The 13,434-nt window shown below is 28.4% G+C and overlaps 1 protein-coding gene across 1 annotated transcript; it reads left to right on the top strand.

Annotated features, from left to right (window-relative positions):
* The first annotated feature begins 8,059 nt into the window (after nt 1-8,059).
* On the top strand, nt 8,060-9,341 carry LOC124916219. The gene is made up of 5 exons (XM_047456950.1): nt 8,060-8,590; nt 8,702-8,752; nt 8,871-8,906; nt 8,997-9,095; nt 9,255-9,341. The coding sequence occupies exons 1-5, from the start codon at nt 8,060-8,062 to the stop codon at nt 9,339-9,341; spliced, it is 804 nt and encodes a 267-aa protein (XP_047312906.1).
* The last annotated feature ends 4,093 nt before the right edge of the window (nt 9,342-13,434 follow it).

The raw sequence follows: 13,434 nt of genomic DNA, 5'->3' as shown, positions 1-13,434 counted from the left end.
AGTTGTGTTTAACAATGCAATCAGGACATTATACAAAACAAGTCTTCAGAAATTGATACAACTAAAATTTTCCTATCTAATAATGGTTAGACAAGAAGATCTCATTTGAGAAATGTTAATTTGTCGTTTGTTTGAATTTAGTTTGTCGGATGTGTGAAACATCATTAATCACCCATCTCGGGTCAATATTTGCAACATAATAATCAATACCATATTTTAAGATAACATTTGAATTAAGAATGTGCATTTAAAGTCGATGTTTCCAACTAATTTTTTATTGCAACAAAAACAAAATACCACTTATGTTGCTTATCAACTTAATCGTATCACTTAATTTGTCGTATTTATCGACCTATACAAGTTAAGTAATAACTTTTACTTCATTTTGAAATACCACTCCAATACTTGATATTATTTGATATTATTTGTACTTAATTATTTTATCATGTTATTTTTATCACTAATATTATAATTTTGTTGGACACTTGGTAATTTAAGTTAGATGTAACCTACAAAAACAAAACAAAAAATAATAAATAAAATTAAATATCTACCTGTCATAATTTGAATTGGATTCATTTAATCAAAATAAAAGTATTTGACTTTTTTCTTACTTTTTCTAAAAAATATAAAAGTGACGTTAATAAAAAAATATATATATTCAGGGTGTAATTACTATTTAGACCCTTCACAAAAGACCATATATATATACTATCCTAGCTAGTCTTCTGTTCTCTTGTCTCAACTTCCAGTTTTCCTCTTCTTTAGAGCGAGAAAGTTTCGGAAGACGCATTGGGTTGCTGGTACTCTCTCTCTCTCTCTCTAGATATCCTTAAAAGGGTTTGTAAAAATTAATATCGGTTTGATTGATCCTTGAAAAATATTTATATATATATATATATATGTTTGATCTGATTAGGAGTTTAGAATCCATTATTTGATCTTGATAAGGTTATCTGAGTCTTTTTGATTAGTTACATTTCAATTCCAATTTGATTTATAAGAAGGTGTATTATATTATATTGGTGGGTAATTATTATCATTAACAGACCTACTTAGTTTCTTTTTTTTTTTATCAGATAATTAATAATTATTATTTTTTTTCTTTTTTTTTTATAAGATAATTAATATCGATTGATAATGTCTGGGACTGGAACTATACGTTCTCACAACACATCAGATACTAATGATTCGGAGTTGATCAGTGTTGACGGAGTCGCCATGAACTTGATCGATAGTACTGTCACTGATCATGTGGATGTTACATTAGTTTCTTCTGATATTGTTGGTTCGGATGTGGACTTACATGTCGAACCAAGTGCAGTGCAGGATGTAGATCCGGCAGGATTGTCCTCCTCGACACCTAGTATGACTACCCAACAACATCCCGCCGCTATTAATCCGTCAAGAAGGCGTAGATCTATTAGAGTTGTGAACTCTAATCCGTCAAGAAGAGTTGTCCGACCAGGGTTGGCATCGAATGATCCTGCCGAAGAAGAACAGAGAACATGGACCAGTTTTGAGTCATTTATCAGGGCTATTGTGGGTCCTGATTATGACACTATCATGTCCTCCCATCTTAGCTCCCATTTTAGCTCAGTTGCTCCTCCGGTAAGTATATATTAATTTCATTCTAATTTCACACATGATATTCATTATGATAAAAAGTTAATCCATGGTTGATGTTGAAATAGGCATCATTCACTCCAAGACCAATCGAGGAGGCTCCCCTCGTTGTGTCTCCCCCGATCCTATTCTACAATGGATTCTATAATGGATTGAGTGAAGAGCAGGTTACGTTGTGTTTGAACCCAATAAAGTATTGTGATGAATCCATTGAAAAGGATTGCATGTGTTCTATTTGTCTGGTAAAATAAATATTTTTTTACTAAATTTTTTACATATTTAACTTAATTAATATTAATTATCTATGTTTGATTTGTAGGAAAAATTTACAGTTGGAGAAGATGTTAACAAATTAAGGTGTAATCATATTTTCCACCTCGAATGCATCAAGCCATGGCTTATGAGGAGCAAATATTGTCCGATGTGCCGAACAAGTGCAAGCTTGGAGTAGGAACGGAGTAGATCGTTTTCTTTTGGATTTGGAATAATTTTTATTTATGACATTGCAATTTAAACTTTGGTTTACATTAATTGTTGATGACTTAATTTTCTATCTTTTTCTTTTTTTATTGTTCATTGATCAACTTTATTTAATACTCTGAAATGAAATGGTGCTTACTTCATTAGTTTTCTTTTATTTTTATATTTACAAATTTTTATAATCACTATCAATTATTATTATTTATAAATTTAAAGAAATGAATTAGCTGATTTGATTCCCAAGAGAGTTATGGGACGGGAATATTATTTTTAAAATTCTTCCTCTTACAACTGTCTTTTATTTTATATACTACTAGTTAGTTGAGCACTTGTTTATCTTTAAGAGATTTATTATGTTTTATTTTCTTATAATTATTTTTTAAAAATTGAGAAGAATGATTTTTTATATAAATAATTATTATTGAGTTTATATAATATTTTTTTCTTCGTATTTATGGTGAGTTGTCTCTTTTTTTTACTGTGAACATTTATAATTTCATTAAAATACTATATAATTAATATATAAAATTAATTTCAATATGCACAAAATAAGATTACGTAATATCCGATATATAAAATTAATTTTAATATGTATAAAACAAGATTACTGTAATATCCTATATTATCAATTAGGAAAAGGTAAAATTGGGTGAATATTAAATTAGAAAAAAAAAAAGTAAGATTCTTTTGTTTTTAAAATGATAAAATTTTAACATTTAAGATATATATTTTTAATATTAGAAATTAGGTATGCAATTACATTATGGCCTTATTTAATTAAAAGGTAAAACACATAATAATGAATAAACTTTAAAAAAATAATTATTGTAAAAATAAAATATAATAATTTTTTATTCAAAACTTAAATAAAATATGTCTCTCAAATCATATATATATATATATATATATATATATATATATATATATATATATATATATATATATATATATATATATATATATATATATATATATATATATATATATATATATATATATATATATATATATATATATATATATATATATATATATATATATATATATATATATATATATATATATATATAAAAGAAATTATATAATTGTGTGGTGTCTAAGTTCACATGTTATATGTGTTATGACTGTACATATTATAAAATTGTCTAGATAATTTTTTTTTTAAATCATATTAATATTTTAAACTTATCCTTTATCACTTTTACTACTTTAAAAAATATAATATATATATATGTTATTATTTAGTTTATTTATTTACTTTTTTATTACTCTCAAAAATATATAAATAAATTAACTTATAAATTAATAGGTAAAGAGAGAAAATTATTAATAAAAAGAATAAAAATAAATTATTAATGATAAAAACAAATAAATATTTTTTAAAATTTTATTCTTAATTAGCAAATTCTAATAGTATTTCACTTATTTGGTACAATTTTTTCCGCTCCCACTGTTCCTACTGTCGTATAATTATAATATCAACTATATAATTTTTTTATATTATAATTTTTATTAATTAAATAACTAATAATATATTTTTTTTTTAATTTAAAAAATTTAGGACCTTAAGTGGGGACTCTACAATTGCATACCTTTGACCGTGCTGACACTACCGGTCTTTGAAAATATTGAAGAAGGAAAATATAATAATATATAAAACAAATTGATTTTTATATTATAATCTTCATTTTGAACATGCAAAAATAAAGGAATAGAAAATTGAAGGATAGTTTTGATGGAATTTGGTTATTCAAATTAGTTGACTTGTAAGTTGATTACACAATATTATTGTCCCTTCTAGAGTGGAAAGAGACTTGTTATCAGTTATATTATCAAACTTTTACTGTGTAATTTCAATAAAATATAAATATACTATAAAATAGTCCAAATGTGTTGTAAATATACAATAAAATAGTCCAAATGTGGTTAAGTCACCATGTTTAAGAATAGTTAAGAACTTTTTTAAGTTATTCTTAGTTGTTAAAAATTTCGAAATGAGGTGACCGATAAACTTTTGAATTTTCATCGATGGTAGGTTATATGTGTATAATTCATAATGCTATTAGTACGACGTTATTTGAAGATCAATTCAAAAAATCGGTTGAATCGATTAGAAAGTAAATATTTATTCTTAAAAATATATGTAGTCGATAATTTGTTGGTAGACTATATTATATTTTTTGATTTTTTATTTAACTTTATTAATATCAATTTCTTTTTTGTACTTAAAATATTCTCATCATTTTTTGTGAAGTGGACGTCTACTTTTCGTTCATGTGGAAATACTGGGATTCAACAACATTTTTTTTTCACCGATAGTTTTATCACCGAGACTCCGCGAGAACATTTATCGTTCTCGGTGAACACTATCACCGAAGGCATAAGGCCTTTCTCCGAGAGTGTTTGCTCTCCCTAAAACTCAATTTTATACAAGTGTACGTTATCTTCTTAATTTTTATCTGCATATGAAATACACAAAAATGAAAGTAGTTCAAAATTCAAATCAAAATAAACTAATATATGAAGTCATAAGTCACAAATAAGTCAAGAACATAATTAAAAATTTGTAAATAAAATTACCGATAGCATATCCATATAACCAATTGCGAGTACAAATAAGATTAAAAAAATAGGGTTATGTGGCATATACCTATAAAGCTATAAATCAGATTAGACTTTTTTTTACCAACCCGCGGGCCAACTCAAGCCTGAGGCCTGGCACCCTAGACCCACGACCCGAGCAGACTGGCCCATGTAGACCCACTTCCAAATGGGTTGCTAATATTTCAAACCAACTCATCTAAATTATTTGGCGGGGCGGGCCAACCTTATGGGCCTAACCCAAATTGACGGCTCTAGTCGTTGCTGATATTATAGATTATTAGTAACGGCATTATGCTATCATTGTGGCTAATAATCTTTTTTAAAATAAGAGGGAAATGGCGGAAAAAACCTGACTTTTATCCACGACGTTAATGACGAAAACAGTGGTTGATAATAATTGCAGGAGAAGGATGGGAAAGCCAGAATAATATTAGCCACGACGCCGCCAACGAAAGTTGTGGCTGATATTTTTATCAACGTTGGCGTTACATCGCCGGCACTAATACTTTTTATTAACCACGGTAGAATAGTCGTTGTCCATAATTATAAGTTTTATTAATCACGACGTAAGTTCGCCGTCACTCATGTTCGTCGTTAAAATCTCTATTTCTACTAGTAGAAGTTAGTGTTTAGGGTGACATCCTAGTCCGATATCCCGCACTAATTCATAGCCGATTTTTTTTTTAATAAATTCATAATGAATTTTGATTAACTCTACATGCAAATTATTTTAAATAAAGATTAAACGCCTCAACATCAAATGAGTCAATGTTACTATATTCCGAAGATGATAATGAAGGAGCTCGGTACGCTAATGAGAAACTTTATCTGGGGAAGTAGCGGAAGAGGAGGAAAAAAAGTCAAATGGACCGCTCTCTGCAAACCGAAGGACGAGGGAGTCATCGACTTGAAGAACTGTATCGAGTAGAACAAGGCTCTCACCTTTAAGCATCTGTGGCTTTGGATCGCAATCAGGAGTCACTATGGATCAAATGGGTGCATATGAGGTTTATGAAATACGAAACCAGCATCTAGACCTGCAAAATTCATGAAGGTATGAGTTAGTCTCTAAAAAAGATTCTTAAACTAAGAAGCGATATTGCAGATCTTTATGACATCCGACTAGGTGACGGGAAATGTAGTTTATTCTAGAACGACCCCTAGTTCGAAAACCAGCTTGTTATCCACAAGGAGGAGTTTCAAAATACCCGCATCAGAAGGGACTACACAGAAGCGAAAATCAGAGACATTAAAGACGAGAATTAAGACTCACTCTTGAGAAGAAATCAGAAGGACAAAGGATACTTGATCATATAAGTAACATACAACCACACGATAGACCGAATATTCATGAATGGAAAGATGAGGATAATGGAAAGTTGGTATCGAAGAAAATATAGGAGGTAACCCGGGAAAAAGAGCAGAAAGTAGAATGGGCTCCTCTTGTATGGTCAACGAAGATTATCCCTAGACACCAGTTCATCCTATGGCTTGCCTTCTAGGAAAGACTCAGCACTCGTGATCGTATCAACAAGTATATGAGCATCCCAAACACGAGTTGTCTTCTATGTAGAGGAAATGAAGAAACCATAGATCACCTATTCGGGAGCTGTTGTATTGCTTCAGAGCTTTGGGACATATTCTATAAAACCCTGGAGCTGATTTGTTTCCCGAGTGAATGGAATGAAATCAAAGATGAAACACTACTCAAAACCAAGGGAAATAGATTTGCAACAAGCGTGTTCAAGTGCGGCTTTGAAGTAGTGGTGTATAATATTTGGCAAGAACGGAATGCAAGGGTATATGGTAGAACCCGCAGGAGCGTTGAAGAGTTATGGAAAGATATTATATCAGATTGCAGCGCCCTCGTGGGAACGTGGACAAAACTCCAAGCACGAAGCAGAACTGGAATATTTGTAAGAACTGGAATTTACTGTTTTTTAAACTCACTAGAATTGAAAGCATTGTAATCAGACAATTCATTTACGTTTTTTCTTTTTAGCTTTTATTCAGAATGTTACGACTTCAAAATCATTCTAGGCCTGTCTAGAATGATCTCTTAAACTCGTGGGTTCTTTTCCCATTTCTGGAATTTTTTAATGAAATGACGATAAGTCATTTTTCAAAAAAAAAAATCTTCAGAAAGTCGGTACAACTAAAATTTTACTATTTAATAATGGTTAGACAAGAAGATCTCATTCGAGAAGTATTAATTTGTCGTTTGTTGTTTGAATTTAGTTTGTCGGATGTGTAAAACTTCATTAATCATCCATCTCGGGTCAATATTCGCAACATAATGATCAATACCATATTTTGAGATGACATTTAAATTAAGAATGTGCCTTTAAAATCGATGTTTCCAAACTCATATGTTATTACAACAAAAACAAGATACAACCCACGTTTTTTATTAACTAAGGAATGTTATTAGTTGTTACTATATGTTTCAAAATATCATTTGTCCTATATTGCAATAAAAACAAGATACAACCTATTTTTATCAACTAAGGAATGTTATTAATTGTTACAATATATTTCAAAATATCATTTGTCCTATCACTCTATTCTATTTATAGGTCTATACAAGCTAAGTAACCATTTTTACTTCATTTTAATTTACCACACCAATACTTGATATTATTTGTCCTTAGTTAATTTATCATGTTATTTTTATCATTAATATTATAATTTTGTTGGACACATGGAAATTTAAGTTAGATGTAACCTACAAAAACAAAACAAAAAATAATAAATAAAATTAAATATCTACCTGTCATAATTTGAATTGGATTCATTTAACCAAAATAAAAGTATTTGACTTTTTTCTTACTTTTTCTAAAAAATATAAAAGTGACGTTAATAAAAATATATATATATACAGGGTGTAATTACTATTTAGACCCTTCACAAAAGACCATATATATATACTATCCTAGCTAGTCTTCTGTTCTCTTGTCTCAACTTCCAGTTTTCCTCTTCTTTAGAGCGAGAAAGTTTCGGAAGACGCATTGGGTTGCTGGTTCTCTCTCTCTCTCTCTCTAGATATCCTTAAAAGGGTTTGTAAAAATTAATATCGGTTTGATTGATCCTTGAAAAATATTTATATATATATATATATGTTTGATCTGATTAGGAGTTTAGAATCCATTATTTGATCTTGATAAGGTTATCTGAGTCTTTTTGATTAGTTACATTTCAATTCCAATTTGATTTATAAGAAGGTGTATTATATATATTGGTGGGTAATTATTATCATTAACAGACCTACTTAGTTGCTTTTTTTTTTTTCAGATAATTAATAATAATTATTTTTTTATTTTTTTTATTAGATAATTAATATCGATTGATAATGTCTGGGACTGGAACTATACGTTCTCACAACACATCAGATACTAATGATTCGGAGTTGATCAGTGTTGACGGAGTCGCCATGAACTTGATCGATAGTACTGTCACTGATCATGTGGATGTTACATTAGTTTCTTCTGATATTGTTGGTTCGGATGTGGACTTACATGTCGAACCAAGTGCAGTGCAGGATGTAGAGCCGGCAGGATTGTCCTCCTCGACACCTATCTTAAGACAAGAATTAGAAACTAGTATGACTACCCAGCAACATCCCGTCGCTATAAATGAAGAACTGTTTAATCGGTTAAGAATGGTACTAAATCCGTTAGGAAGGCCTAGATCTTTTAGAATTGTGGACTCTAATGGAAGAAGAGATGTCCGACAAGGGTTGGCATCCAGTGATCCTGCCGAAGAAGTACGAAGATCATGGACCAGGGTTACATCATTTATCAGGGCTGTTGTGGGTCCTGAATATGATAGCATCATTTCCTCCCATCTTATCGAAGCTGCTCCTCCAATTGGGAGCCCTCCGGTAAGTATTTATTAATTTCATTCTAATTCACAATTAGCTAGCTAGCTAGCTAGTTTCATATGTTTTTGATTAGTTAATTATCTTAATTTGCAATATTATTTATTTAATTAGATTCATTCCATCGGTGGTGAACGGGTGAATTCAAGAGATGACCTTCAGGAGGTGCATGATTATCTATTTTCTACACCTTTTATGTATATAGTATCTTAATTTATGCATATTGTTAGTGTTACCATTGATAAATCAATGAGAGTAAAACTTTATATGCTTTGTTTATCAGGGAATCATAAATGAAGATATGGTCATAGCTTTGCCGGTAATATTAATTGTGCTTGAATAACACATATTTCAGCTTGATATTCATGTTATAAAAATTAAGTTAATTACATGGTTGATGTTGAAATAGGCATCATTCACTCCAAGACCAATCGAGGAGACTTCCTTCATTGCGTCTCCCCCGATCCTATTCTATAATGGATTCTATAATGGATTGAGTGAAGAGCAGGTTACGTTGTGTTTGAACCCAACAAAATATTGTGATGAATCCATTGAAGAGAATTGCATGTGTTCTATCTGTTTGGTAAAAATAAACATTTTTTTTATTAATTTGTTTTACTTATTTTGCTTAATTGATAATATATAATTATCTATGTTTGATTTGTAGGAAGAATTTACTGTTGAGGAAGATGTTAACAAATTAAGGTGTAATCATATTTTCCACCTCGAATGCATCAAGCCATGGCTCATGTAAATATTGTCCGATGTGCCGAACAAGTGCAAGCTTGGAGTAGAATCGTTTTCTTCTGAATTTGAAATAATTTTTACAATTTTTACAACTTTGGTTTACATTAATTGTTGATGACTTAATTTTCTATCTTTTTTCTTTTTTATTGTTCAATAATCAATTTTATTTAATACTCAGAAATGAAATGGTGCTTACTTCATTAGTTTTCTTCTGTTTTTATATTTACAATTTTTTATAATCACTAACAATGTTATTTATAAATTTAAAGAAATGAATTAGCTAATTTAATTCCCCAGAGAATTATGGGGACGAGAATATTTTTTTTAAAATTCTTAGTGTATAAAGATTAGAGAGTCAAACAATTAGAAAGCCTTAGTGTATGTATTAAATTCAATCTAAATTTTATAAAACTGAATAAAGGAAATGGCCAAAATGACTTAAATCTTATTTTGGTTTAAAAAAGAAATATTGTTAGAAATAGAGATCCAACCATAAACCAAACAATATTTCTATCTTGATATAAACAATAAAGTTAGAGATTCAATAACATAACTATCTAAATTGGTACAACAATAAAGAAGATCTAATCTACAATGTAAAAAAATATTTAAGATAATTACCGTCGTTGCGGCGCTCCATCTACACATCGTAGTTTTCGTTATTAAATGGTCTTCAAGTGGATATCTGCATATTTGGAACCCATGGTTACTTCTCTCTCTCAACTCGGATAGGTTTGAACACCTAATCAAACTCTAGTCTCCATCTAAATGGAAATTAATCACTTGAACATGTACCGCTCCATCTAAAAAATCGCATTTTTTTTGTTCTGATATGGACTTTAGCTGCCAACATCACCTATATGTTGACTTGTTTGGTCGTCAATGTTCAAGTACTGTTAGTTTCCATGGTTGTTTCTCCCAAAACCACTAATACACTATTTGTATCTAAGAAGAAACTAATCAAAGTTTTAAATTTATAGTGAAATGTAAATGGACTACGTAGATCTATCATATCCGGATCATTATGGACAACACGTGCATGTCGTGATGGTCACCTCCAAATAATTAGTTAGTTTTATTTAAGTGAACCAGGAATAATTTGAATTTAACAACAGATTAAACAAAACTACTTTATAAACAAACTAAAAAGGAAGACCAAATCGAGATAGTTGGATCAAAATTCTTTTTTGTTTAATGATTTTTATAAGCAACAATACATTTTATCAAATTCTCACATATATATATATATATATATATCCACTATTATTATTTTAGTCTTATATCACTATATCTCCTCCTTTAATTTTTGCATCCCCATATATATATAACCATCAATTATCATTGTCATTTTAATCTTATACCAACATATTTTTAATCTCATACATACCACTACCATTGTCATACTAATTTTAGTCTTACATCACCATATATATACCACCACCATTAATATATGAAATATGAATACTTTGATCTACTAGAACACTTATAATTATTAATTTTAATTAAATTTTTTGTATATATATATATATATTATAAATTAATTAATATAAATATAAGTATTATTATGTATATATAATTATTTATTAATAGATTATAATATAGATTATAAAATAATTCATATAAATATAATCAATATATATATATACTTATTTATTAATATATAATTATATAAACTATAAAATAATTAATAAAAATATAAAATTAATAATATTAATATTATATAAATGCTAATAAATATGAAAAGAATTTAAAAAAATATATTAATAAAAATAAAAAATAGAATTTAATATATAATGAGAGAAAAATAAATAAATATAATAATTGACAATATCAAATAAATATACATTTATATAAAATGTATTATATCTATATATTTATATATATATATATATATATATATTATGATATATATATATATATATATATATATATATATATATATATATATATATATATATATATTATGAGATAAAATATAACCATTATGAAAGATAAAAATTTATAAATAATACATATATAAAAATAAATAAGATAAGAGAAAATAAAATAAAATAAAAATTAATTAATATTAATATTAATATATATAAATTTTAGGGGAAAGAAATAATTAATATTGTTTTTAAAATATTCATATTTGAAATTATTAAATATTTATATTTTAAAGTGCATACCTCATCTTTCTAAACTAAGTTAATTACCCTATATATTTTAATATAAAATCTTGAGTTGAGTTTAAATTTAAAAAGAAAATTAAAACAATAATCAAAGAAAATGAAACATATAAAGTAATCAAAGATAAATTAAAAAAAATAACCAAAGTTAAATTAGAATAATAACCATATTAACGAAACAATCACTATATTAATAGACAATAAACAATCATGCTTTCTCTTCAAATATAGATTTTCAATTTCCTTCTAATCAATTGAAGATGGAGATTTTTCGGAAGAAAATAATGATCATTGAAAACAATTCTTAAGGAGAACTGAGAGAGGAGCGTGCTAATTAGTGACTACATGAATTGGTTTCTCCTTGTGATCTTCAACCAATGTGTTTCTAACCAATAAACAATCAGGTTCTTCTGATAAATCTTCATTTTAAATTTCATTCTAACCAATTGAAGATGGAGATTTAATTTCCATAAGAGCCTGATTGGATATTAGTTTGAATGAAATCAGTAATTTCCAGAAGAGATTTAAATAAACCACATTGATGGATGGCTTGAATAGACAATAGACCATCGGGATCTCCTAGGAAATATTCATCTTCAATTTCATTCTAACCAATTGAAGATGGAGACTTCCTAGAAGAGATTGATAATAATTGAGAAAATTCCTTAATTAGAAATGTTTTTAGGATTTGAATTCCCCAAATTTGACTTTCTTGAAACGATCTGTAAAAACACAAGAAAGAAGACACAAATTTATAGTTGTTTACTCAAATGAGCTACGTCCACTTCAGCCTCCACTTAATTTCACTATGAAGAAGAAGGAACACATAGTTTTACCTCACACTTTATCTCTTTAGAATTATATCTTCTTAATGTAAACCCTTAATAATAACATATTTATAGGGTAAACATTCATGTAATAAAACTTAAATAAATTTTGGTCTGGTCCAAACCCAAATTATTTACAAACCCAATAAATTTAATTAAATATTGTAAAATATATTATAAGTGTAGGCTTCATAACTCAACAGTTCTTCTAACTAATAGACAATTAGGTTCTCCTTGAAAATCTCAATCTTCAATTAATTCATTCTAACTAATTGAAGATGATGGCGATTGCCAAAAAGAGATTGTTGATCATTGAAAATGTTTTTAAGAAGAAATGTTTCAAACCAATAGATTTTTTTTCAACCAATAGACAATGAGATCTTCTTAGAAATTTTCAATTTCATTTTAACCAACTGAAGATGGTTGAAGATAGAAATATCTCTGAAGAGATTGAGAAGATCCTAATTGGCTATTGGTTGGAAGAAAATCTTTAGTTTAGGAGAATCTCAAATTCTATAAAGAGAAACGAGAGAGGAGCATGCTATTTATAGGCATAAAAATTATTTGGCAAAGAATATCAGTGACGACATTTGTCAGCGGGTCATTGAAAGTTTAAATATCGATTATTAGGGACGGCGATAGCATATTGTCACGACATTATACTATCGTCGTCCCTAATAGTTTTAGAATATCAATCACTGCGATAACATAATGTTGTGGCTAGAGAGGTAAGACAGGCCAACTCATGACGGGGCGTGCCTATCCATCAAAACCCATCGTTTGACGGTTTAACGGTGGGCCGACCCTCCATCCCGGCGGGCTGAAAATCTCCAACCCAAGGTAGGTTGCGAATTAGGCGGGTCAGCCCGCGAGTTGTCTCATTACAAATAAAAATAAATAAAAATCATTAATAATTCTAAAAAATAAGAGTAAAAAATATGATCAAATATTCATAATACACACGAAACAAGAGTCTTTTCTATCATTACACATTAATTGACCAAATAATTAAACAAAGTAACTAAAATTTGTAATTTCATAAAATATAAATTTTAGTAAAGTCAATATTCTTTAAATATCATTAATTGAGATATAATCCATG

Source organism: Impatiens glandulifera, chromosome 9 (assembly GCF_907164915.1).
Source record: "Impatiens glandulifera chromosome 9, dImpGla2.1, whole genome shotgun sequence".
Lineage (NCBI taxonomy): Eukaryota > Viridiplantae > Streptophyta > Magnoliopsida > Ericales > Balsaminaceae > Impatiens > Impatiens glandulifera.
The sequence above is the reverse complement of the archived record's forward strand: the minus strand, read 5'-3'. Positions and strand labels throughout refer to the sequence as shown.

What these genes read in the sequence shown, in the direction of transcription:
- LOC124916219 (XM_047456950.1), top strand. Translation starts at nt 8,060, where the DNA reads ATGTCTGGGACTGGAACTATACGTTCTCACAACACATCAGATACTAAT. An exon ending in CAAGAGATGACCTTCAGGAG is followed by an intron (nt 8,753 to 8,870) that starts GTGCATGATTAT and finishes TTTGTTTATCAG; the next exon opens with GGAATCATAAATGAAGATAT. An exon ending in ATGGATTGAGTGAAGAGCAG is followed by an intron (nt 9,096 to 9,254) that starts GTTACGTTGTGT and finishes TTTGATTTGTAG; the next exon opens with GAAGAATTTACTGTTGAGGA.